This window comes from Crocodylus siamensis, chromosome 4, assembly GCF_052110815.1.
Source record: "Crocodylus siamensis isolate JL-2025a chromosome 4, ASM5211081v1, whole genome shotgun sequence".
NCBI classification, from domain to species: Eukaryota; Metazoa; Chordata; order Crocodylia; family Crocodylidae; genus Crocodylus; species Crocodylus siamensis.
Window position 1 is genome coordinate 176,527,285 of NC_143398.1, and position 27,967 is coordinate 176,555,251.

The 27,967-nt window shown below is 42.0% G+C and overlaps 1 protein-coding gene across 5 annotated transcripts in view; it reads right to left on the reverse strand.

The window, feature by feature from the left end:
* Positions 1-291: 291 nt before the first annotated feature.
* The window catches only part of USP40 (ubiquitin specific peptidase 40), a 48,393-nt gene continuing 20,717 nt past the window's right edge, over positions 292-27,967 (reverse strand). For 3 of the 5 annotated variants that reach the window (XM_090044974.1, XM_090044977.1, XM_090044978.1), the window contains 16 exons: positions 25,373-25,499; positions 24,637-24,694; positions 23,899-23,952; positions 21,465-21,553; positions 19,882-19,968; positions 16,484-16,520; positions 14,143-14,207; positions 13,501-13,599; positions 11,825-11,951; positions 9,689-9,783; positions 8,412-8,530; positions 7,994-8,059; positions 7,521-7,731; positions 4,858-4,953; positions 3,739-3,833; positions 292-3,258 (listed from right to left, as the gene is read on the reverse strand). In XM_090044974.1, coding sequence (XP_089901100.1) covers positions 3,150-3,258; positions 3,739-3,833; positions 4,858-4,953; positions 7,521-7,731; positions 7,994-8,059; positions 8,412-8,530; positions 9,689-9,783; positions 11,825-11,951; positions 13,501-13,599; positions 14,143-14,207; positions 16,484-16,520; positions 19,882-19,968; positions 21,465-21,553; positions 23,899-23,952; positions 24,637-24,694; positions 25,373-25,499 — 1,534 coding nt within the window. In that variant the 3' untranslated portion in view covers positions 292-3,149. Of the gene's footprint in view, positions 3,259-3,738; positions 3,834-4,857; positions 4,954-7,520; positions 7,732-7,993; positions 8,060-8,301; positions 8,531-9,688; positions 9,784-11,824; positions 11,952-13,500; positions 13,600-14,142; positions 14,208-16,483; positions 16,521-19,881; positions 19,969-21,464; positions 21,554-23,898; positions 23,953-24,636; positions 24,695-25,372; positions 25,500-27,967 lie in introns of those variants that run through there. The other 2 variants (XM_090044975.1, XR_016441993.1) reach the window with 2 other exon arrangements.

Genomic DNA, 27,967 nt, shown 5'->3' on the forward strand with positions numbered 1-27,967 from the left:
AATTTGGAGAGATGCATATAACAGTATCTAGACACTATCACCCTTGAAGTTTTAAGATGGTATGGTATTTCACTTAGTTAACTCTGGATTCAGTAGTTATTTTCAATCTCCCACCTCCTTATAGTATTTATATTACTTGTTGAAAAGCGGATTAAGAGGAGCTTAGTTCTTCAGCCATTATTCTGGATCCTCCTTCAGTTTCTTCCCCTTATTTGTTAGCTAGTTTTTTTGCTTGCTTAGGAAAGTAATCTAGTACATACACTGTGTTAGAAAGAAAACAGGAGTGAAACATTTACTGTATATATAAACAATTCTTTATTCAGTTTCTAAGGTACATTTGGAAAATAAAGATGAAAGCTTTTCCTCATGTCAGAACAACAGTGACAAACTGCAGAATCATGAAGACTCAGTTTAAAAAGGCATTATCCCCCTTAACAAAAAAATCTCTCATTGTGGAATGGTTCACAATGACTTTAAGAGAAGTCTCTCAAACCAACATTAGAAATAAAAAATCAAAATTAGTTCAGTGCACTCATTGCTACATTACACTTCAATAAAGGCACATACTAAAATACCCACTTAAATATTTGCAATTAGTACTGCAATTTCCAGGCCTTGTAACTTTTGAAAAGTACAGGCTTCAGTCATTAATGAAAGGAAGGTGGAAAAAAAGAAGAACAAAACTTATCCAACATGGGAACAGAGTAATTAAAATATCAGCAAATTAAACTGAACTAATGAAATTGCTTGCAAGCATGTATGTTTACCAAGGTCTAGCCTTGGTGCTCATTACATAAAATAATTTCAGAAAAGTGTGGCTTATAAAAATGCACGTTAAAATGAGAGACAGCTGAGGAAAACAAATCAGGGAATGCTAGGTCAGTCTGAGAAAAATAAACATTTTTTTGGCTTTAGCCAAGTCAGAGAGTTGATTCCATAAATCTAGGATTACTTAATTCAACAGTATTCAACTCAGCTAAGACTTCAGACCAGAACCGTTAGAAAAATATTAACATCCTCCCTTTCTGACAAATGACCTAGTTTAGGAAAGCAGTTCAAAACCTACCTAATTTTAGCCATGTGCAGAGAGGAGGACTAAGCACATGCTTTACAGTTAAGCAGGTGTGTAAGATTTTGCTGAATACGTGCCTAGAGGGAAGCAGTCAGTTTTTAAATTTCAAACAGTAGAATCTTGCTAATCTACACACCTCAACAAGTTGGATCTTCCATTTTCTCATTCAAAGTTTAAATAGTTGCTATAGTGAAGCAGTTTACTACTAAGACAGCTATATACACAAAATATTTACTACATTACTCTAACAATATATATACCACGTTTATTCATTTTGACAATGATACTGTATTATAAAAAAAATTTCACTTTCTTTAAAAAAAAAATGGCTTGAATACTTCCTTACTAATTTACAATGGGTTTTCCAACCATTGGTGTAGTTTAGCAAGGTTTTGCAGTATATTTGACAGTGGGCTTCACTGGCAGGGGAAAATCAATTTCCCCAGCCAGAGTAATTTGTTACAGTATGTGGCAAACACTTTATTGTGGTTCAAGTTAACGATATGCAGTTATTTTTAAAATGTATACTTCCTATTCTCACCACAGTACTTAATATGTAAAAACTCTAGATTACAAATGATTCAAGCTCTGCTAAGTATTTTGGTTAATTCACTGGTTGGTTAAACCAATGCTATTTATCTCCAAAGAAAATACTTAACCTGATTGCAAATCAAGTTATAGTGCATGTATTGTCAGGAAATGTTAAGTGTTTAGCTGTCAGAAGCACAGAGGTATTCTAAATAAATGAGCTGAAAATGTATCAGTTCATTCATAATGATGAGCCTGACTCCAAAGCTGAGTGGTAGGAAAATGTGGTTTCATCATTCAGTTATCTACATGAGCCCTCAAATACCAACAACTAAGATTACAGTCCTTCCATGGACATCTTATCAAATATAATACATAAGAGATTTTCACACAACTGTGCTTAGCTGGTATTAGAAGCTTTCATCTATTGCTCATCCTATATATACATACCCAATTTATTATCACCGGGGGGGGAAATGTACAAATAGTTGCACAAAACCGGAAGAGAAATATTTTCCTATTTTTTTACTCCTTTACAATAAAGTTTTTTTCCTGAGTAAGTGAAGGAAGTACAGTATTCATTCAAACATTCTCCTGATTCTTTATGGAAACAGAGAAAGGACGAGTCACCTAGAGGAGAACAGTACAGAAGCAATGTATTTCTCTCATGCAGCCATCTCTCCTAGGGATTTCACGCTTTAGAGCTTTTACATGTTTTAAAACACATTTTCTTCCTCCTTTGGCCAACTCAGCATATTTATTTCAAATGCTGATTTCAGTATTCCCTTGATTTCTTTGTTTTCCTGACAAATAAAGAGAATTCCTCTAGAATTCTAGAGCAAAACTAGAGTTCTGGTTTGAAGCTCAGTTGAAATATTTCAGCATAAGAGAGTAGCAAAAATACTGAAATGTTGCATGCGCTGAATATATCAGCTATCTTGACACAACTCGGAAACATAACTGCTTTAAAAAAGTTGCTACTTGGCTACTGTCAAATCACTTTCCACCCCTACCACAACACAGCTGATGATGGCTGAGACAGAAGAAAACAAGAGAAAAGAAACCATGAACAAAATTTGATTTAAATGAACACAAGCTCAGGTTTATCAATCAGGTATGTGAACAAAATTTAAGAACGCCAATTATTCTAGTAGTCAAAGGTGAAGCCAAAAAGTCTTCTTTCAGAAGTATGACTGCATGAGAAAATACTCTGTAGTGATGGTACAGGACATCAGTGTCAGATAAAAATAAGTAAGGTTGTTACAAAATACTTGCTGAAAGAATACATAATATGTTTGTTTGTTTCCCCCTTGATAAAGTGCAGTCACCTAGCCTGAGAGTAAGTACCACATTGACAAAGGGATGATAAAGCACTTCGCCAAGTCTGATCATTTAAAAAAATTCTAGCGTAGTCTTGAATCCTATATCCAATTGTCTCAGAATCATGAGAACACTTTGGGAAAGACCATCCCTCTGCTGGTCCAGTTGAGGTACTCCATTCAAATTCTTGTCAGTGACAAGGTTGGTTCAGGCAGTCACTTGTACGATGCTATCTGAAGACTCCCACATTGATTGAAAGAGCCACTTCTGGCTTACGATGTTTAGGAGCCACCTTTCCCTCAGAAAAAACATCATTCTGCAAATGCTCTGCTTGCCTGCTATAGAAAACATCAGATGGTAATATTAGTGGTAAGCCCTAGTACTATCTTAAGAAATGTATAAACAAGGCTAATTGGAATCCGATTACAACTTCACCTGGGAAAGATGACATTGTACCCAGTTATTGTCTTTAAAAATGTGGTGTAGGTGATCACAGGGCTGATTTTCCCCTAGTCTGCATCTTGGGTAAGCAAACTAAGCAAAGAGACTCTGGCACAGAAGTCCAAGTGCAGGGAAAACCAGGTATCATAGGTTGAAGTGTCCTGGTGTCCACAATACTGAATACACAGAAAAAAATGTCCATTGTTTTATATATTATGCCCCCTGCATCTCTAACAGAACAGAGAACTAAAATGGATGCTGGCTTTCCTTAGTAACATCTTATGCCTCAGACAAAACAACAAGGTAAGAGAACCTATGAAAGGTGGCAAAACCATTTACAGGTTTGAGAACATAAAAAAATGCAAACAGTAGAATACCTTTTCTTTTTTTCCACAGCAAGTTGCCTCAGCTTCTCTTTTCCAATATCATCTCTCATGGTACTGAAGTCCTTATTGTCATCAAGTAAAAGATTCTGTTGCCAGAAAACAATAAGTTCACCAATGTATTTTACGATTCTATAATACATCACAGTTCCAGATCTGATTGATAATTTATTTTTGTCCAAACATTTACAAACGTTACAACAGCCAGTTAGATTTAATGAATCTGAAGGATTTAAGAAAAAATGAACACCCACCCGCTTTTCAGTTGGCTTTCTGAATTTGACAGTATACCAGTATAAACACTTTTTCTTCACGGCCTAACCACCATGACAAACCTGGGCGACATTATTCCTTGGAAGCCTGAAATTTACATTACTTATTTATATTGCTTTCCCAAACAAACAAGTTTGTTCAGTTTACCTCCAAGTAATAATTTTCATTTTTTAAACTATGCAATTAACAGTTTTAATACTTGCCCTGGAAAATGTGAAGGACTCATTTAAATTTGAAATCAGATTTTATTTTTGAATGCACACCTCTTCCCTCCTACGATTATTTCTCCAGTTCATAATTAGTCCTCTGTCACATACATTATGCAATTAACTAGTTAATCTCACAATACATTTAGACCAGCTACACATGCAAAGTAATTATCACACCCCATCCAGAACCAGCTACAAAAGTTACTGCTTGAAAACATGTAACAACTTTATAGCTGGTTTCTACCCAGCTTTAATTTGAATGCATGGTAGGGCCTTTACAGAATAGGGCAGGACACATCCATAAGTAAATAACAAATATTGATTCATTGTTAGTAAGGACAGATCAACTAAGTAGCCTCTGAGGAGTGCTTGTCAAATGCTAGTAACAGGAACTGGATAAAAGTCTGTAGAGCTGAAACTATAGCAGTAGGCATGAGCTGAGAACAGATGGGAAAGGTCTCAGAGGATAAAAGGAAACTATTGCAGCAGGTACAAGATCATGGACAGGATAAGTAGGATCTCTACAGATGAAGGCATTAAGCTGGTGAAGAGATTAATACTTATTTGGCACCATTAGAGGCTGTAAAACCCAAGTTACTTTAATCATCATGTTCATTCCAAAATAATTTACCTTCACACCAATAATATCTCCATCTTTCAGGTGATAGGGTGCTGAGTGTAGACTCTCCTGTTTTTTTTTTCTTTTTCTCTTTGAAATTTGCTGGGTCTGAAAAGAAGAAAAAAAAAAAAAGCATCAGTGTTCACATGTCCAATACTCAAGATGGCTTTGATCTCTCAGGGAGATTCTTCAGCTGATCTTTGCTGGGGTTTCTCCTTCTAAAGGCATAAAATTCCTGGCATCAACTACCCTTAACAACTTAGGACTTACATTAAATATTCCCCCATATTTGTAATCTCTCCTCTTCACACACATACTCTTCATACCTTTTTGACCTTAAGAACAATTAGATGACACTGTATTTATAAGTGTATTTTTTTAAAGATCTTTAATTACAGGATATGTTTTATAGCAAGGTGAGAAATGACTTCATCTCATGTTATCCATACAGAACTTTACATAATTTCCACAATTCCAAACCTTGCAGCTATGGTCTGGAAAAAAAGAAAAAGCAAACCATGCCTCCAGGATGGTATACATTTGGTTATCTAAACCCCTTTGGAAACTACTGCTGAAAAGCAGTTCAAATAGCGGAATTTATTCAGATGAGCATGAATGCTCCAAATTTCTGTACAGTAAGGCTATAATAAGATCTTTACTTAAAAGTAAAGATGTAATATTGTACTAAATAAGTAACTTTAAAAAGAAAAGAATTTATTACAAAATGCCAACAGTTCCAACTTAGCAAAAAAGGAAAAAAAATTCCATCAGATAACTGAGGATGTGTTGTACATAATAAGATGCCAACTGAATTAGAATTAAGCATGGAATAACACGTATGTCTACAAAGCAGGGAAGCAGTTCAATCACACAAACAATTACTATAACATGATAGGTGGTAGATGTGTTTATTATGCAATCAATACGCATTATCTACCTCAAAAGGCTTTACTGTGCCCCTGGGAGACATTACATTTACAGCATAATTACAGGGTTAAGCATGTCATAAACTGCAATGTGCCACATGTTTAGCAAACTTGTTACCATAAAATTACAAGCCAGCCACAAAGATGTTGACCACATCTAATATAGCACATCTTTGGGACTATTTTGTACAGCATCTTAAGTTGAACACATGGCACAAGCTCACACACAGCAGCTGCTGCCACCTACCTGGAGGGCTGTGTCAGTGATGACAGCTGTTGCCTAAAAAAACCTCCCACTGCCACCACAGAGCTATGCCCAGCGCTCTGCAGTCAGCTGCTGGGTGGCAGTGGCAGGCGGCACACAGCCATCCCCACCACCATTCTGTGCTGCACCACTGCTGCTGGCCACACAGCTCCGAGCACGGCTCCACAGTGGCAGCAGGAGGTTTTGTATGCAGCAGCAGTCACTGCTGGCATGGGCAGCCACTGCTGAGTACCTGTGGGGCCGCCCGTGCCAGCGGTGACTGCCACTGAGTATAAAACCTCCCACTGCCGCCACAGAGACGTGCTCCAAGCTGTGTAGCCAGCAGCAGTGGTGCAGCACAGAATGGTGGTGGGGATGGCTGCGTGCTACCTGGCTACCACCACACTGCCGCTGCTGCCCGGCGGCTGGCTGCAAAGCCGCCCCCGCAGAGGGGCACCCCTGCCCTCACCCCCTGGATCTGCTCCCAGCTGTAGTGTGCCACCTGGGGCTAGCAGCACCCCCTGCTCCCTCAGCCCCCAACCATCTTCCCCATCCCTGCCCCACAGCCTTCAAGCTCCACTTACCTCAAGGATCCAGGGGCGAAGTTCATGGCTCTATGGTGGCAGCACTTGCCCGCAAAGCCCCCCGAAGCCTGCATGTAGCCGCCACCACCGTGCATCACTGCGGAGCCATGCAGCCAGTTGTGGGGCATGCCACTACATGCAAGCCCCCCGTTCCACCCCCCAGCCGGGTGGCACGTACGTGGCCCGCACACAGTAGTTGCCACCACACTGCTACTGCTGCGCCCTGCACCACTTGCCCACAAAGCCATGCAGTTGGCCATGGCACGGTAGCGAAGGGTACACTGGCAAAGTTGTGGTGGCAGCCTCCGTGTGTGAACCCCGTCAGGCGGGCCAGCATGTGTGCGACCCAGAGTGGCATCCCTGCCCTCACCCCCTGGCCCTGCTCCAGGGAGTGGGTACCGGGGCACACTTCCCCCCTTCTTAATCTACTCCACAGCACCTTCCCTTTCCCCTGCCCTGCCCCGCCCCTTCCCCTCCATACACACTTACTTGCTGGGGTGGGTGTCAGTGTCTGTCTGCATGTCTGTGGGTTTGGGGGGGCTATTGCAAGGGGGATCAGGAGGGCTGCTGAGACTGTGGGGGGGAGGGGGGAAGTGTGAGGCATCATCATCAGCGCTGGGGGAGAGCTGTGGGGGGGCCTTTAATTTTTATCATGGATTTTTGGTTTTCAAAAATCAGAGAATTTGCAAATTTTTAAATCAGAGAAAGCCAGGATCCCTGCTGATCAGGCTCTTAAAGAGTAAGCAGCACCATTCACTTTCCAAATCACCCTGATAGGAAATAGTCATGTATCCAAATATATATATTTGCTTCTTTTTTTTATGTAAACAATAGCTACTGGGCAACTAAAATAGTTTCCTAACTACCCGTGGCTTCTGTCTTTGTGGTCCAAAACAGCACGTCTATCATTACAAAACTTACCCAGCTAGATACTGGCATCCACTCAAACTTCTCAGGGAAGTATTTAGCAATTTCAATTTTATCCACCGGAAGAGAATAATGTGCAGCAAGTCGCTGCCTCAGTGCCAATGCTGTGCATTCCTTGGAGGTATCCCACAGCAAATCCACAGAGCAGTAATAATCCCTCTCCCCAGGTATGCACATCTGTACTCGAAGTAGTAAGTCACTGGGGCTGTGATCAGGGAAGAGGGGGAGGGGGAGAAAAAATAAAGATCTTGAGTCAAGCTTCCAGGACACTCCCAATTAGAAACTTTTAAAAACAGTTTTCAACTGGAAAACTAAATTAATTTGGATCTGAAATAAAAAGTCTCCTAACACACAATATTTCTGTCAGGATTGCAGCATCTAAAATGCTAGTTTAAGGACTGTGAGGTTGAGTTGCATCTTGTAATGCACAGCAACAGAATATAATCAATAGGTACTAGAGTACTTACCTAAGGCTCTCTTCTTTCTGTAAAGGTTCTATGCAAATTTCTGCTTTGCCTCCCAGTTTGTATTCACTGGGAAAGAAAGAAATAAGATTTATTAAGATCACACACACATTTTCATATTTTAAAACATGAACTGCAATTCACAAATCTGCTATTTAATTTTACTGGGGACACTATGCACACACTGCATTCCAACAAATCTGAAAAATAAGCACAACCCATAAACACTTGAAAGCAATCAGGAGACCTCAAGTTACTAAAATAAACCACCTAATTTATTATGGTTACTCAACTCACAAGATTGAAATTACCAGGAATGGGTTTTCTGTTAACATTTGACTGAACTGATTTATTTCTCCACCAATCCATCTCATGTAGCGTTGTAACAGACTGAAGGTTGAGCGTTCAATGAGAAACCTACTTGAGTTGTTGCTGGTTGTTTCGTAAAAGTTTGCCTGGGCGCTTACTTTCCACTGTCCAGGCTCTGAGAAACTCTGGTGATGGGACACTGAACTCCTGGAAGGATGGCAAGGTCATGGCCTGAAAAAGCAAACACCTCTTAAATAATTTTTAGCAGCCAGCCTTATTTCAAAAGCTTAGAAATGCCACATGATGAGATCCAGTTGACTTATTCTCCATGCATTCTTTAAGTAATAAGCAACACAGAGAGAAAATTTAAGACAGACATATATTACTGTCCAGGTTATCTGACAAGTTGCCTCCCCAGTCTCTCTCAGTGTACACAACACACAATTAGACATTCTTTGAAAAGTATTTTCAAAACACTCCTGTTTGTATTCTGGTTTTATAACTGAATTTAATTAGACTAAAGAAACTGATCCAGCCAAGCACTGAAAAAGCTTCCTTTACCCTTTTGCAAAGGTGGATCAAATGCACAGTATTTTTATTCCCAAGTGATTTCTCTCACGTTCATGTCACGTCACCTTCCACATGAGTAGGTCATAAGAGGCTTACTAAGGTTAAGACCAAGCTCCTCTGGTCTCACCTAAAATAGTGAGATTTAATATAGACCATAATTAAAGATATCACCTTTCCCCCATGCAGTGAATGGAACAATCAATTGGCTGAATAATGCATTTCTAGAATTGAATTTTTATTTTTTAAAGTGTATTATATTTTTTTCATTTTCAAAAAGGCCAGGATTGCTAAAACATCAGAATAATTATACAAATGTGCCTCAGATTCCAGCCAATGGAGCTAATCCCAGCACCTTCTCAAATGACATAACCAGGTCTTCTTAGTATCAAAAAGCATTTCTTTAGTTGTTGAATTCAACATATGAAAACACAAAAACTAATACAGGAACAATGTGGAAATGGAAAGTGGTTCTTTTGGTAGTGTTTGTAGAGGTGCAATTCTCTTTATCACTTTACAACAGCAAGAAAGTAGGCCTACAAGGCATAAGAATCAAATTTCAAATGAAATACAGCATGGCTTTTTGCAGCTGGGGACATGTGATAGATAGAATGGCAACTGCACTAAACAAAATACTAAGGAAATGCGTGAGCTACATGCTCATGTCACCTATTCGGGTACTTACCACTGAACATGGCATATAAGCAAATGCCATATCAGAACATACTGGAGACAAGGGAAAAGGAAATAAAAATATGTATTAATATAGCTTACTTCTAGAAAGAACAGTAGCACTGTGACATACAAAGGATGGCCACTAACCTGAATCTTCAGATCTGCCAAAGAAGCTTCTCCAGAGATTTCTACATCACCCATGTAACAAAGCCTCATGTCTGTTTGGATGTACGTTGAAGAAGCTTTAAATAGAACAGATATCATTAAAGCAAACTTAGTTCAACTCCTTTCCCCACCACCTATACAAAAGATAAATCTTTTGTCAATCTGGTGTTCAAATGCAGAGCTTTGCTTATATAATCAAGCCAGTCAAGTGCATGGCCCTGTACTTCCTTAACCATCATCCTCAGGCATTTACATGCATTTGATACACATTCTCCAATACATTTGGTTATATACAAAACTGGAAAGAGTGCAGCCTACTGTAATATTTCAAGTTTGACAGATTACTATGAGCCATAAGTGAAGACTTTGTAGAAACAATGCAAAAAATGCCGGAGGCACTGCTTAAACTAGTTACTTAAAACATGGAGTAGGTAAGCACTGTCTCCCATTTCCTTTAACAAAAATATTTTCTTTGAGAAATAGAAAAAAGGTCATGGAAAATGATAAAATAAAATGGCCCAGCCATTCAACTGCTGGATGTTAAAATCGGGTCCAAAACCAGAAAACAGGAATCCAACAATGTTCCAACATGAGGGAGAACCAGCACCAAACCTACAGGCTGGGGAACTCCCTTCCTGTCTGTGCAGAGGCTGAAAAGGATCTTGGAGTTATTATTGATGCAAAAATGAACATGGGCCTGTAGTGTGGGGATGCAGTCAGGAAGGCCAACCACACCTTGTCATGCATCCACAGATGCATCTCCAGCAGGTCCAAGGAGGTGATCCTCCCCCTCCATGCGACACTGGTCAGGCCGCAGTTGGAGTACTTCATCTAGTTCTGAGCGCCACACTTCAGGAGGGATGTGGACATCACGGAGAGGGTCCAGAGGAGGGCCACTGGCATGATCAGGGGGCAGGGCAGGCCCTATGAGAAGAGGCTACGGGACCTGAACCTGTTCAGCCTCCACAAGAGGCGGGGTAGGGGGGGAAATCTAGTGGCCTGTTACAAACTAGTCAAGGGGGACCAGCAGGCATTGGGAGAGTCCCTGTTCCCCCAAGCACTACCAAGAGTGACAAGAAATAATGGTCACAAGCTGGCAGAGGGTAGATTCAGGCTAGATATCAGGAGGAGTTACTTCACTGTCAGGGCGGCTAGGATTTGGAACCAACTTCCAAGAGAAGTGGTGCTGGCTCCTACCCTGGGGTCTTTAAAAGGAAGCTGGATGAACACCTCGCTGGGGTCATTTGACCCCAGTACTCTTTCCTGCCACGGGAGGGGGTTGGACTTGATGATCTCCTCAGGTCCCTTCCAACCCTAGAAACTATGAAACATGGTATCCTCAGTGAAATTTTGTAACTGAAAAAATTCTATGAAGCTTGCTACAGCTGCATATCTTATATAGGTAAAAAGATGTGATGCTTGTTAGCAATATTAAGTTGGAAGTATAGAGTAGCAAGAACTATTGAAAGAAACTTTTGCCAATGCCTATGCACCTTCTTATACACCAAGCAAAAAATTCTAGAAGAAAAGTGAATCTTAGACATAGTGCAAGCCAGTAACAAGAGTGACACTAAAGAGATAAATCAAAAAGGAAAAAGGGATGTTGTTCTGCACAAGAAGTTCAGCACTGAGGGAAATTTTAGTTTAGAAGGAGCTTCAATAGAAGTTTGTTTTTTGGGGAAGTTGCACTGTTTCCTGGTTTTATTTCATTTCATCTCTGCCCGATTTGATTTCCCTACTTTAAGTTATTTTGTCTGATTTTAACTAGTTTTAAAAGAGCATATATTTTATATGGATGAAAACAATGTATGCATTACTATTAAAACCCATACCATAGTTGTGTCTCTCTCAACAGCTTATAGAGATTTAGACTCAAGAGGTTACATAAGAAATTAAAGTTTTCAGAAGACAACCAGGACTGAGAAAGCCCTATGCCCTTCAAGTAAAACTCCAGCAAGTACTGATGAAGGCAATCAGCTCTGCTCATGAAATTCTCAGAAACCTTCATGCCTAGACATTTATAACTAGAAAAAGATCTTCCTGGATAATTTAGTCCAGTCTTCCACACTCACAGGCAGACCTTGCACATAGTCCCTTTCACAAAGTGATCATACTCACTTCCAGCTGAAGATACTTCCAAATCCCCTATTTTACAGGTCACGCCATTCACTTGGTTCTGAATAGGCTCTTGATGTCCATAGTAAATCAAAGGTTCATACCACCAGATGGGTACTTTCAGGAAACCCTGCAAAAAAAAGTGAGAGAAAAAAATGCTTAATATTCCACTTGTTATATGGAAAATGAGTGAAGTTCATTTGTGTTTCAACAGGAAGTGTTTAATTTTCCCTCCAAAATTTATCTGGGGTAAAAAGACTTGATTTATGATACCACCTTACATCACCTCACATTCTACCTGCGTCAAAACCACCTGAAAGGGTTGGTGAAGAAACACTAGCAAGTGTCTTCAGCGTAACAAACCAGTCCTATCACTAACACTCTATGTACTCCTGTGGCAGTGGACAGACAAAGAACTAGCTTGCTGAGACTTAATTCACATAACGTGATGAAAAAGGATGAGATTTGACAAAGACCACATCTGGTCTTAAGATGAAGCGTTTCTATCTTTTGTGACAATGCTTTGCATTTTGGGAACCTAACCAGAGGCTACGTAGTCTCAGATGATCAGGAAGTGGTAGTAAATAGGATGAAATATCCCTTTTCACATTTAAGCAGGACTTTGCAACTACTTCTTTCAAACGTAGGCCTATTCCCTACATCTCTGTCATGGCAGAATTACAAAAAGCTCTACACAGCTTAAATGCATTTGAGAATAACCGGATACAAAATGTGGCCACACCTTCATTGAGAGATGTACTTCAATATGAGGTCTGAGATGTGAACTTGCTGTTTGTTGGCTTCCACATGGATTTTAGAGCCTGAAACGGGCAACAGCCTGCCTCACTTGGAGTCCACTTATCTCTAACTACATATTCCCCAAGAAGGGCGTCAAGTTTGGAATTCCTCCCACCCCTACTATAAGACCTGACCTATAAAGACAAGCAGCAAAAGTCATCCACTTCCAGGGTTTTTAGGAGAAAAGAACAGGGTAAAGGTTTGTGCTTTTGGAACAGTTCCTAAATCTAGGGGTGCACCAATAAGAGTTTTTTAGGCCAATACCAGTGGCCAATTTTTAATGAGCCATAAATCGGCTGATACTGATCCAATTGCCGATATGCAGCCCAGCAGTGTATAGAACAGCATCCAGCTGCTAAGTCTGTTGTGGGGAAGAGGCAATGGTGGGGGAGAGGGAAGGGGCGTTTGGAGAGCAGATTGAGGCCCCTGCAGTGAGGGAGGGAGTGGGGCTGAGGCAGAGGTAGCGGCATGCACAGGGCATTTGAAAGTCAGCCACATTATCAGCCACATCAGCCAAAAAGCCCCCGATTAACTGTCAATTTCCCCTATATCGGTGCCGATCCGATATGGGACCGATGTATCAGTGCACCTCTACCTAAATCTTTAGGTTATTTTCCATTTGTTTTACATGCTAAGAGAATACCAATGAATTTAATTTAAATTTCTCACTGACGTAACAAAAAATATATGCAAATGTCCCGAGGCAGATTTGTCTGTAAGAGTCAAAAGAGTACATTCACTAAAAACGGTTCTAATGCTGAACTGAATAAACAGAACTATTTCAAAACTGAAAGTCAAATAAAGGATTAACAGTATCCCCTAAAATAATTTTAGACTGAGTGAGAAATTCTGAAAGTAGTAAACCACTAAAAATAGCTCACCAAATGCTGCAGTCTGACTTTTACCTTTGGTGGAAGTTTCCCTTCAGTTATAACCAATGTATCGCCATTGCAGACATTGACCTCTTTCAAAGTGGCGTTCTGTGGGAGCAGAAAGCATGTTGTGTTTTATTAAGCAAGTTGGTTTTACTTTTGCAAAGCCTTTTTAAATGTGCATTGCTTATAGCACTTTGTTTTTCCATACAGGAGTGCACAAATGTTTTCTAAATTTCAGCCATTTTTTGCCAGCTCATCTGAACCAATGTAAAAATCTTCCCTACTGACCTGAATTTCAAGGATACCATTAGTGTGCACTAATGCTCTCTAGTTCTCATTTCCGATGAAGCGTACATTAACTAAAAATGCTCCCTGCTTTTCATCAGTGGAACTCAAACCTCTTGGTATGTATCAACCCAAGACTTCAAGAAAAAAATTGTATGGAAGACACTTAACAGTAGCCAGTGAAAATAAAAAGACATACAGATATATGTACAGCACACTCTTGATACATCACCAAGCTAAAGGACCGGTGGTCATTACCATACCACAGACCTAGAAGCACTATACATGCTTGTTCATACATAATGCCTCAAAAATAAAAAACAATGTTTTTTGTTTTTAAAGTAAAAATATAGGTCCTCTTACTTCCTCACTTAATGCCTCTCCAGCTTCATAGCACCAGTCAATCCTTCTCAAATGCCAGCTGTCACCTGCAAAATCAGAACAATGAAAATATTTACCAAAAATATGATTACAAAATATGTAAACATAGTTTTAGTAAGTTTCAATAATTCATACACTTCTCACAACACTTGTAAACTCTAAGAAATTATAAGGGACAACAAGTTTTAAAGAAATAAAATTAGCTTTAGGTGTTACTTTTCTCCAGTTCTCTGCAATGTTTTTGCTGTTTTCAAAATAACTGTCATATTTAGACAATGAGAAGAGCATTTATAAGAACTGCCACTCCCACCTCTCCTAAAAAGGAGATAAGTGTGGAGAGGAAACAGAACTGCCAGATTTACAAAATACTGTCAAACATGGAGAAAACAACAACAAAAAAAAGCAACAGAGAAAAAAAGGTTTCCACTGTGAAAATTTTAAAATGTTATTGCAGGTAAGTTTGTTCTACACACACACACACTTAAGTTTTTTAAAGTGACAGATTTGATGATATAAAAATTATGGCCTCCAAGATCTGAAGAATTTATGCTAGATGGTGTCAGCATACAGTAGTTCTGTTACCATAATATGTTAATTATTACTCTTGAATCAAAAGAGGGTATGACTACAAAAATCAAGGGTGATCTTTGTCCTATTTAGATAAGAGTACAAAGTATGCATTCGATTTAAGAGTAGTCACACAAAGGCTGAACTTTATCAGAGTGAGATTGTAAGAAAGGGCTGGGCAATAGGGCTGCATGAAATGGCACCGTTCCATTTCAACTTGCGTTTTGATGGAACAGCGTTTCGTTTTGAATTTCGTTTCAGTTTGAAACTGCTGTTCCGTTTTGTCAAAACAGTTTTGCTGTTTTGCCCATAGGCTATTATGGGGAAGCTCGAAACAGCCTATAACTTTGTCCTTTCTGGCCTGATTTGATTGAAACTTGCAGGAATGGTAGCCCCTTGTGAGGGCATGAGGCTTGCCAAGTTTCAAGGAGACAGGTGCAGAGGTTTCAGGGAAGCTGCACCTCAAAGTCTCAAAAGCAAAAAACTTGCGTCACGTGTGTGTGTTAAGCCACAGCCGAGTCAAAACTGCAGGCTTGCTAGGCCCCGCTGAGGCAACGAAGCCCAAGTTTCAAGGAGATAGGTGCAGGGGCTTGGGGGAAACTGTACCTCAAGCTGGGGACAAGCAAAACTCGTGACATGGGTGACACTGCGTGTTAAAGCGCAGCAGGGTGAAAGCTGCAGGCCTGCTAGCCCCTGCTGAGGCCATGAAGCCTGCCAGCTTTCAAGGACATAGGTGCAGGGGCTTCTGGGGCCCTGCACCTCTGCCTGCTGACAGGCAAAAACTCATGACATGGGTGCTTGTGGAACTATGTCCGTCTTGGGGCACAGGACAGTGAAAACTGCAGGTCTGCTATGCCCTGCTGCGGCCACGAAGTCCGACAGCTGTTAAGGAGATAGGTGCAGGGGAAATCTGGGTTCTGGGACCCTGCACCTCTGGCTGCTGACAGGCAAAACTCATGACATGGGTGGGTGACACTGTGTGTATGTTAAGGTGCGCCCTCACTCCACTGACACCAAGGCAGAAAGCAGAGCAATTCAAACATTGCTTCCTTTTATGCAGTTTTTCTATCCCTCCCCTAGAACACTGTGATTGGAAGGGACCTCAGAGAAGGATGACTGACAGTCACTGGCCAGCTACATAGTCAATAATGAGAGCACTCCTTCCCCCACCTTCCCCCCTCCCTCTCCTTACTTAAGTTTCTGTTTCCCTTCAGGCAAGCCCAGCTTGAGTTTTGAAACTCAAAACATTTTGAAAATTTCAAAACAATTCAACTTGCCTCATTTTGTTTTGATTTTGCTGTTTTGAACTCAAAACGAGGTGAAACAGCATTGAAAAGAAGCTGCCAGAGAAATTTCGCACAGTCCTACTGAGCAACCCCTGGACACATGCTAGAGCATGGCATGTGAAGGCACTTCGATTGGCACCTCGCACCTTAGGGAAGGGGCTAGGGCTGTGCTGCCAAAACAAGGATTGGACCCCTGGCAGTTGCCCCGCCATCTGCCCCTGGCACACCAACATCTTCCAAGTGGAGGTTGCAGGTGTTTTTGGCACTCTGCCCAAAAACAATGCCCACCCCTGTTGTGTGGCTTCTTTCATTCTACACCTCACTCCTGTAACTGCCCAGCAATTCTCAGCCATTTATCAATTCAGACTGCAATTATTTTTAGGCTGTTACACAGCCATGAAGAGTTTAAGGCTGCTGCTGGCCCCAGGCGGCAGTACTAAAAATATCCTTAGAACATACAGACAACTAACCTGGTAACCCAGATTTCTCCAGCATTAAGTTTAGGCACTGAAAGAAAAAAAAAAATCAAAACAAAACATGGTGAAAATTTCCTCATGGGCAACTGCTTTGTTTACAAAACTAATCTGGTTCTTTGCTAGCGACTGGGACAGCACAATTATGTTATTAAGACTAACTGCTTGTAAAGTCTCTTCTGAGCTTTTCAAATATAAGAATGGTCTTCATTTAATGGAAAATGAGACATCTTAATTTACTCTGCCTTTCTAGGCAGCCCAAGCAATGGCCCCTTCCACACAATGAGGGGCCACAGATATGATGGCGCCTGGGCCAGGTGGGACCAAGGACTTTCCTTGGTCTGTGGCAGGTCCCTTGGTCCCACCTGGCCCAGGCACCATCATATCTGTGGTGTGTCCCACTGCCCCGAGGCACACACCAGGTATGGGGCAGTTCCACAGTTGGACTGCCTTTCTAGGCAGCCCAAGCAATGGCCCCTTCCAGCTACTGCTGGCCCCAGGCCTGTGATACTCGTGGGGACCTTTGCACACAGGCCCAATCCTGGCCCACCTTGTGCCCACTCTGGATTTGACCCAGTGGAGCAGACCAACTGGAACCTGCGCACCTAGCTCTGACCCTGGCCCACACCACACCAGCTCCAGACTCACCTCGCCCACACTGAGCAACAGCAGCAGCAGTGGCAGCAGCCAGGCTGAAGTGGGGGAAAGGACTGTTGGGTCCTTCTTGATCCAGCTGCCCAGAGTCCATGCCTAGGCTGTCCTGGTGCTCCTCTGCACTACCGCTGTTGCCTCGCTGGGTAGTCTGGAGGCAAGGGTGACAGTGGTGGACAGGAGGTGCACGGCAGCCCAGGCATGGGCAGCTGCAGCAGGAAGGGCCCAGCGGCAGTGAAGGGAAGGGGCAGCTTTTCCCTCACACGGAGCAGCAGCTTCTGCCTGGCCACTGCCACTGCTCAGTGAGGGCAGGTGGTCCGCAGCAGGTGCAGGATGGGGCTTTACATATTGGTTCTGGCCGGTCTGCTCCAGCCAAGGCAGGTCCAGAGTGGGGCAGCTCAGGGCTGGGGCTGTGCACTGTTGGCAGTGGTGGGGAGGAACCGCAGGGCATGCGGGCCCCGGGTTTTTGTGGGGGAAGGAGAGAGGGGGAAGCTGACCAGCCCACAGCAGCTCCCCAGAACTGTCTATGTGGCCCATGGGCTCAAATAATTCCCTGCCCCCAAGTCAGAGACTAAATAGCTCAAGCAGATATGAGCTTACATAGGCCACAAATTACTTCATCAAATCCCCTAACTTTTCTCCAACTTCAAACAAATATAGCTAGCCACCTTTCTGTTTGTGTGTAGCCTGTCAGAAAAATAGATCTGTACTGTCAGTTTGCCACTCTACTGAAGTGACTTCTGCTTTATGAAGCTGACATTGTCCTTTTCTCCCAAACTTTTCTTTTTCTAAAATATAAAGCCAGTGATTTAAAGGCTCAGCCCCCTGCCCTAATTATTTTTAGACTGCAACTATAACAGTCAAAGTGGTTCTGTGCTAGGGGTTTGTGCCCGTGGCAGAAGCAAAGCTTGTTTCTTTTTCCTTCCCCAACAATGCCAAATATATGACATCCCCAACCTTTACTGATCCATTTATATCCATTCAAAATGCTGCTTTTAAAAAAGTGTTCTTTTTTGTCTGTCAACATGTCATCTCTTTCTTTGAATCCACAAACTAACTTTCCTTCCCCAACCTCAAAAATAAGCTAGTCACCTCCATTCCAAGGCCCTTCCCAGCCTACTGCCTCTAATTCACTATCAGAATACTGATACTGGTTCATGGAGGCCAGGCTCTACTAGCCACTTTGGAGTTTCAAGTAAGCGCTTTTGTGTTTTCTCCCTTACTGACCCTCATACTCTTGGGAAGAGCTGCAAGACTACCTCATAAGTACAAACCTGCTCAAAACACAGTTTTGCAATTTTCACAGAAACCATGAAAAACAGCAGTCTCCATGAAAAATGGCATTGGTTGACAGTTCCCAGGAAATCAAACAAAAAAAACTTCATAAAAATAAAATGCTGGCTCCCCACTGAGAGCCAGTGGTCCTTGCTGCAGCTGCAGCCCAGACATACAGCCTGCTTAGGGTGAAGTGCCAGCTGCCAGGGTGGCACAAAAGGCAGCAGCTGCCCCCTTGTGCCAATCAGCACTGAAAAGTGGGGCCACTGCAAAATGCCCATGAAATCACCTCTGTGCACTGTAAGCAGGCTGTGAAAACTGCTCTCTCTCACTGTAAGTTAGGTAGGTTCCTACCCATATAAATATCTCCAGGGTTATCTCACTTTCCTCCTCCAAATCCCTCCTTTAAACTCTTGCTTGCCATGATGCCCACAAAAAAGCCTAAGTTCTTGAGTGTTAGAATCATAGAAAATTAGGATTGGATGGAACCTCAGGAGGTCACATCTAGTTCAACCCCCTGCTCAAAGCAGGACCATCCCCAACTGGATCATCCCAGCCAAGGCTTTGCCTAACTAGATCTTGACAACCTCCAAGGATGGAGATTCCACCACCTCTCTGGGTAACCTGTTCCAGTGCTTCACCACCATCCTAGTGAGAAAATTCTTTCTAATATGCAACCTAAACTTCCCTTGCTGAACTTGAGACCATTGCTCCTTGTTCTGCAATCTGCCACAACCGAGAACAATCTAGCTCGATCTTCTTTCGAACCCCACTTAGGTAGCTGAAGGCTGCTATTTAATCCCACCTCAGTCATCTCTTCTCTAGACTAAATAAGCCCAGTTCCCTCAGCCTCTCCTTGGAAGTCATGTGTCCCAGCCCTCTCACCATTTTTGTTGCCCTCTGCTGGACTCTCTCCAATTGGTCCACATCCTCTCTGTAGTGGGGGACCCAAAACTGTTCTCTAGATTTGGCCTCACCACTGCTGAATAAAAGGGGAATAATCACTTCCCTTGACTACTGGCAACACACCTACCAATGCACACCAGTATGCCCTTAGTCTTCTCTGCAACAAGGGCACACCGCTGGCTCATATTCAACTAATTGTCCACTGTAACCACCAGGTCTTTTTCTGCAGAGCTGCTGCCCAGCCAGTCAGCCTGTACTGGTGCATGGGACTGTTTTGTCCTAAGTGCAGGACTTTGCACTTGTCTTTGCTGAACCTCAAGTGCTGACCAGGGGTTGGTGACCACCCGCAGGCACCACTGGCAGCGTCCAGCAGCGATCTCTGACCACCTGCAGGTGCCATCGGCAGTGCTGGCGGCATGGGGTGGGGGGAGGGGCAAGCAGCAACTGCCTGCAGGCGCCACTGGCAGCATTGGCCAATTGCAAGGGGTTTACGTGCACCCAAGTGCACCCCCTATGTGTTGCCAATAGCCCAAGCAATGAAGGAAAGGAACTTATGTACTCACCTCTTTCACAGTGGCAGTCTCTTCAACAACTATCTCCATTTCTGGGACTGCCTGTAGATCATTTCCAATAACAAAATACAAGAAGAGCTTTTGTTAAGGAAAAAAGAAAAGAAAATTATTAGATGCATCAGTCATCAAGCTGTGGAACATTATTGTGCATTTAGATACAAACCCAATGTATTCTCATAACCTTATTTTGGAGCTGAAGGATGAGACAGTCTACTTTAGATCAAGTACAAATAAGGAGAGTCTATCATAGCTGCTTATCTAAACCTTTAGATCATGTATTTCTGTTGATCTAAGATAAACAGATAATTAGAGTTGTGTTGATTTTAATCTCAGATAAATAGATTGTGTATTTAACGTTATCAACAGAATTATCTTTTCCACCTCAGCCCACCCATGAATACAAAACAGCATTCTGAAACACTTTGGTACGTTACACTTTGCAAGACATAACTTGACTTTGAAAGTAATACATTTTGAAATAAGGAGAGATGCTGGACTAGTAACAGAAGCCCGCTTCACTAGTATCAGAAGCAGACTGGCCAAGTTTGCCAATGACACCAAACTTTGGGGTAAAGCGTCCACACGTGAGGATAGGATGGTGATCCAGGTTGACCTAGAGAGGCTCAGAAAGTGGGTGAATGAAAACCTGATGGTGTTCAACACCAAAAAATACCAGGTACTACACCTTGGGGAAAAAAAACCCCGCAGCACGCTTATAAGCTTGGCAGTGCTACACTTGCTAGCACCACAGCCAAAAGGCACTTGGGGGTCAGGAAATGCGATGTCACAGCTAATAAAGCAAGCAAAACTCTGGCTTGCATCCACAGATGCTTCTCATGCAAATCCCAGGATGTCATCCTCCCGCTGTACTTGGCCTTAGTGAGGTCGCAACTGGAGTACTGCATCCAATTCTGGGCTCCACAATTCAAAAAGGAGGTGGAGAAGCTTGAGCGAGTCCAGAGGAGAGCCACGCTTATGATCAGAGGGCAGGAGAACAGGCCCTATGATGAGAGGCTGAGAGCTACGGGACTCTTCAGCCTGGAAAAGTGCAGGCTCAGGGGGGACCTGGTGGTTGCCTATAAGTACATAAGGGGTGTACATCAGGATCTTGGGGAATGCCTGTTCACCAGAGCACCTCAAGGGATGACAAGGTCAAACAGTCACAAAAGCCTCCCAAACCTCCCATTTCAGGCTGGACACAAAGAAGAACTTCTTTGCTATCTGAGCCCCCAACGCCTGAAACAGACTGCCTCCAGAGGTGGTACAAGCACCTACTCTGGACTCCTTTAAGAGGCATTTGGACATTTATCTTGCTGGGATCTTTCTGACCCTAGCTGTCTTCCTGCCCCTGGGGCAGGGGGATGGACTCGATGATCTTCCGAGGTCCCTTTCAGCCCTAATGTCTATGAAATAACTGAAGCTCGTAGGTTTTCAAAACAGAAATACACTACCTCTCATCAATGAACACATCTCTATTTGCATACCATGCTATGGCAAGAAGAAAACAAAGAAGTAGCCATGTAAATGCAAATCACAAATAAGCTTTGTTATGTTTAGCATTCTTAAGGTTTTACCTGAGTGGAAGTTGGAGCTTTTCCATGGCACAGTCCCAGCAAGCTTCCCATCTTCAGCTCTGCTTCTTTGACAGTGTAATCCTCTGGCACTTCAGGGAGAAAAGAACAGGAAAAAGCACCATAAGAAAAGTTTCATTCCATAATGTATTAGAGCTGTTGGCCTGTTCATTAAAAAGGTGACCAAAATGTACAGGTTTCCCTTGCTTAATGCTGTACTTGCATTCCTGGAAAACAGCACGTAAGTCGAATTAGCATAAAGGGAAACACACTTTAGAAGGTAACAAATAGGGATATGTTCCAAGACCTCGACTGTACTGACCCCCAAACTCATTTCTACCACTTTTACAAGACAATTTTGGTACTTACCAACAGCAAACAGCACACACAAGCACAGGGCATTATCATAATGCAGATGGCAACTGCAGAAATGTGTGTGACAGATGAGCAAGGAGCACAGATCCGCACAGGAGACTATATTTTGGTGTGTGTCACTCCCACAATGCACTGCACAAAGCAGCTGACTGGGCTTCTACCATGCCAATTGCATAAGAGTGAATTTACCTTGCATATAACAATTTTTTGGTATAAAAAGGCTCATCGCATATTCGCACATACAGAACCCACATAAAGCGAAGGAAACCTGTACAGTGATAGATTCTGATAACTGCATTTTCACAGTAGTGCAATTTGTTTGATTTAAAAAACAAGTAAACTGTCATTAAGGCAGGGATGAACCATATTTAATAGAGGTGCACCGATATAATAAAAAATTGATTGCATCAGAAATTGTCCTGATATGGCCAATAAATGCATGTGTACATGTCCAGCCACAGCGCAGCATGTAGGCAGCAAGGAGCATAGCCTGACAGCATGGAGAGCTGCGTGCAGCTGGTAAGTCTGATGTGGTAGAAAGGGAGGGGGGAAGGAAGGGGATGGGGGGGCAGATCAAGGCCCCTGCAGCGAGGGAGTGAGTGGGGCAGGGGCTGGGGCAGGTGCTGCCCAGCCGGGGTGAGGTGGCATAAGGCAGGGTGTGGGAGGGAGTCACAGCTCGTCTAGTGGGTGTGGGGTGGTAGCTTCTGCTGCTGCATGCATGCACAGGAGGGCATGGGGGTGTGTGCCCTGGATCTGCACAGGGAAGGGGTGGGGGGTTGCAGCTGTGGGCTGGGGCCAGGCTCTTCCCAGCGTGTGGGGGCTGCGCTCAGGGCTGTGCTTGGGGTGGGTGGTGGCAGTGCTGGAAGGGGGCTATGGAGGGACTACAGCAAAATATGGGGTTGCTGCAGAACTCCACCATAACCTCCCACTCCCAAGCACAGCTCCCATGTACCTGGAGCACAGCCCCACAGCTCAAAGCGCAGCCCCAATGTTCTGGGAAGAGCCTGGCTCCAGCCGACAGTTGCAGTTCCACCCTCACCCCATGCCCTTCCAGGGTGTGCATAGCAGCGGAAGCTGCCCCACGTGGACAAACCATAGCTCTGTCCTGTACCTCACCCTGGCTGGGTAGCGCCTACCTCAGCTCCTGTCCCACTCCCTCCCTCACTGCAAGGGCCTTGATCTGCCCCCCATATCCCTTCCCTTTGGTTGGGGTGGCATGCTTACCGGGCCTCTCCCATCATGTGGCATGCTGGCTCAACGCAGAGCGGGACCGGGGGGCGGGGCGGGTCGTGTTTATCCAGACCAACAACTGGTACATACCATTGACTAGTTCCTCTTCTCTCAAGCACCAGAAATCCAGCACACAGTTCAAAGTATATCATGCCATACTGGAGCTAAAAGTTCCTTCACAATGCTAACAAGCATATTAGGTTCTGTGATTTGTTTCTCTCAAAACAGTTCTGGACTGAACAGCTTTCACTACATTATTCACGTTCCATTCTGTTCTAAAATGATGTGCTGTGTCTCAATATACTTCAAAGATTATCATTTAATTTGTAGTGTTCTAATAATATTGTAAAGCCACAGATAGGGGCTGTACAAGTTTGCAAGAAACGTTACAAGTAAAAGGGACAATGCACTCACATGTTTTCAGTGAGATTAAAAGACTTCAGCTCATGTATGCACCTTTTTGAACGCATTCTAACAGTTCCATGCAAAAAGCTACTCAGTAGCTTTTGTTACTTTCTGCAAAGATCCAGCATGAGCTCTTGGCCAATAAGCAACTGGAAGAACCATATGAAATATTACTGAATTCAGATGCAAGCAAATCACACTTGAATGTTTAGATTTAACTACTAGCCTGGCACTGATAAACAAATAGACATCAATACTGGAAAAAAATAATTCATTTAAACTAAGTCTGGAAACACTATCCATGGATTCACAGGACACCCCAGATACGTAAAAACTCCTAAACAAGGAAAAGGAAAGCTAGGAATCTTTTATTTCAGCTTTATTTAGACTTTGACAAAGTCCTACTTTCAGTTCTAGAAATACCTACCTGGAGACAGAAGCTTCCCATTTCTGTTAATAGGTCTGAGACAGATATCATTCGCTGTAATGGGAGAAAATGGGCAAAGGTGAACTACTAAACAGATTAAATCAGTGGAAGTTTAGTTCAGTTATACAGATTGGGAGAAGATGAAAAATTACAAAAAACTGAATTGGCTAAACTAGTAAAAGGCCTCTCGCTATGCAGAACTCCTTGTCTCTTTGATGCAACTCTTGTGTATTTTCCACAGATCAAGAAAAATGTGTCTAGTCTCTTTTTCCTGGGATGGAACACTTCTCCCCCCGGGCAATAATAGCTTGATTACTGTAGCCAGCTGTTTTCAGCTTCAAGTAAAATTTCTATAAACATACTGGAAGAAGCTCCAACAGAAAAAATATGGAGGCAATTTATCAGTTTTGAGACTACTTCATAATTTGCAATATAATTTAAGTTTTTTAACAAGATGAAAACAGGCCAAAATGGCTTTCAAGAAAAGCGAGTCTATGGATGCATGCAAGAGCTTCCTAGAACATTTTGTAACTGCAATCTGTTTGGTACAGGATGATATTTTTAGCTAGGGAGCGTTGTTTTATTCTAAACTAGAAGCAGGTAAAAAACATTACATCCTATAGAGAAAAAATTTAAAACCTTAACAGCATAGAATTCATCTCCTTTCCATAAAATATGAAACCTCCAACAATATAGGAAAGACTTGTATCTAAGAATAAAATAAATTAATCAATTTACCTAACTGCTCCTCTAATTGCAACTCCCGCATTGCTGTAATTTTGATATCTGACATCACCTAAGAGAGAGATATTATTAGTGCCTGTAATATAATACACTGTGTGACTATCAGAATAGAAAAGGCCTATATATACACTTATACATATGGTTTTCAAATGATAATCTAAAAAGAAAAATTTTACTCTTTCCTTGAAATGTGTACTCATTTGGATTGTTCTGTAATCATTTACAAAACTGAGAAAGCATCTCTAACAGATTACCAATTTACATAGAAACACTGAGATCTCCAAAACCACCAATCCAAAGCAAAGCAAACAGAAAAAAAATTGGATTTATCAACAGACTAAAGACTAAGTTAAAAAAGCACCAACCAAAAGACTGGAAAATATAAAGGCCTCAAAAAAAAGTTCTTATACAAACTTTCTACAGTTGACTTCAGCAGGGATTAGTCTATTTTAGATTGTTTGGCATTATATTTTTTTGTACTATACTGACAGCATCTTATATAAGCCATCACAAATGACTGCAAACCTACTTCCTTTTCATATAAAAGTAGCAAACTTTTTGAAGACTCCCAAGGTGAAATCCTTACTCTTACAAGTCAGTGACAGAATTCCTACCTGCTTCCCCAGAATCATAATGTCACTGGAAGTAATAAGTCAAGCTGTACTGAAAAAGAAACTGATCAGGCTAAGAGAATGGAGTTATATCCCTAAACAACAATATTTTTACTCACCGTTTCTATAGTTGCAGTAATTTTAACTAGTCTCTCTTCAGCCTCCAACCTGCAGAGATTTTTAACTTGTAGCCAGCTGATATCATGTGTAAAAGCAGTCAGATTGCCATCTACCACATTTACCAGGCTGCAAAGAAATATATAAGAACACAGATTTAAATGTCTCTGAAAAATTTTCATATAATGTATAAATGACCTAAAGGACTTGCATATGCTGCAGCAACAATGCATCTTAGCTCAGCTGCTCCAATTCATCCCAACTCAGAAATGTGTCAGTGAGGGCCTTCTGGAATCAACTCCAGCAGCCACTCTCTAGGACACTAGAAGCAGAGGTCTTGAGAGCAGTGACAGAGGGTGCCCTGGAACATCTTCACTGGCATACTTCTGGGTTTGGAGTGGGCAATAGCCAGGCTGGTATAGATAAGACCCCAAGCCGATTTTCACATGTGAATTAGGGAACTAGGAGGGTGCAAACAAGTGAAATGTTTACTACAGAGTAAAGTGACTCTATTTTGCAGGAAAAGTAAAGCAAAGACACAGCCTTACATCAATGCAAATCATCTACTTCATGGTAAAGTTAACTCCTAGAAAAGTGAAGAGTACACACCAGTGTCATTTATACTGTGCATGTCTCACCTCCTATAGTTAATTTCTTCCCAGGGTAACTTCTTGCTCAATGCATAGCCATCCTTGCCATGAAATGGCTAGGCCATATATAGTGCCATGTGCAGGCAACCACCTTGGGAAAGCAGGTTGTCTGTTCACTTTTTCTCTAGAGTCTGTGGGCAGACAGGGCAGTTCCAATGGCCCAATCTTCCGCTTGAATTATCCAAGGAAACTCAAGTGTGGTGAGCTTACACCAGGCTTGTCCTTACTAGAAAGCCATCAATTAGTTTTCCTTGAATCAGAATTTCTTGATCAGTAGACTGGCAGATGCTGCCATATCAGTAGCAATGCAACTTGGAACAATTTGTGAGTGGTGCTGCCAAGGGAAATGTGTTAATCTGCTGATCACATTTTTGTTTCTTGAAATCTGTTAGTTCTCTCTAGCTTTCCTGACATTAGAAGAACAGTCTTATGTTTTAAAGCACAAAAAGTGGGACACAAAACCACTAGGTCCAATTCCTGGACCTCTGTCACAAACTTCCTGTGTTACCAGGGGTTCATCACCTATTCCTTGCTTCAGTACCCTACTGATAATGATGACAGCATTAACTGCCTGTATCCTCTATGAAAAATGTAAAGTCTTTACGGTAGAGAAAATTTCTTATTACGTCTACAGAGCATGCAGCAAAATGGGTCAGACTGTCATCAGACATGGTGTCTCATCATCAATTACAACATAGGCTTTATAATTAATCTAATTAATGACACAAAAGGTTTCATAATTAATATCTTAAATGGAGATATTATTATGCATATACCAAGTGTTAGCTTGTGTTGTATGCAGTAGGATCCTTCATTTTATTACCTGCTTGAGAAATATCCTCTTACAACTGAAATTTAAGTTTTGGTCCTTGAAAAGACTGCTGTCTCAGCAACTGTGTTTATATGAAATCACCAGGTGTTATGTTTTCACTTGAGCTAGGCATCAGTTGTGACAAACTCATTTTTATTATAACCCGTTTCCCCACCCCTTTAACTTACCATTTGTTCACCTGACATTTTCTTTACTTAATACCTGCCCCCAAGGCAAAAAATGTGATTATTTAAATGTTTAAGACGACTCCTTTTAGGCATTTTAGTGAAGAGAGTTGTAAAGAAACTTGCTTTTCCAAATCGGAAAATTTATTCTAAATCATACTGAATAGCCTAAATTACTCTAATTTAGGAGTTGGTACCGCTCTACCTTTCAGTGGGGGACCCACTGCTGCACTTCATATTTTCATTATTAAAAAAACCCAAACAAAACACCATAACTAGAAAGCCAAAATTAACATAATGGGTATTTTCCATTATGTCTACTATATGTGCCAATTATGCCTGTAGGTGTGCATTCAATATATGGGCTGAATATCTGAAAGCCCAAGCCCAATTCTGTTTTTGCGTGCTTGCTGTTTAAAATAACCACCTGAAAGGCTCCACAGCTAAATAGTATAACTATAAGCTTCTCTTAAATCTCTACTTCCACCACATACTCATACCCCAGTCTCCCCTTCTGTGAAGCTAACTGCAAATTAGTCTCCCAGACATGATACTCCATTAAATAAATCACGCACCCAGGAAATCCAGAATTTAATGTTACTTCTGAACTGTAACCTCAGCCATACTGCACACAAATGCCTAACCATTGTTCTTCCCTGCTTTTTCAACTTTGAATTTTAATATAGTCCTCTGTGTTTAATGTGGAACATAGCAAAGTGAGCAATGCTATAGCAGTCACGACTTTGAGTAGTTAAACAGGGAAGTACTAAATTTCACAATCTTAAATACTATATTCACAGGATCGTGGGAGAGTAGGGCTGGAAGAGACCTCAGGAAGTCATCTAGCTGAACCCCCAGTTCAGTTTAGGATCATCCCCGTCTAAACCACATTAGACAAGTGTCTGTTTAACTGGCTCTTAAAACCTTCGAAGGATGAAGATTCCACACCCT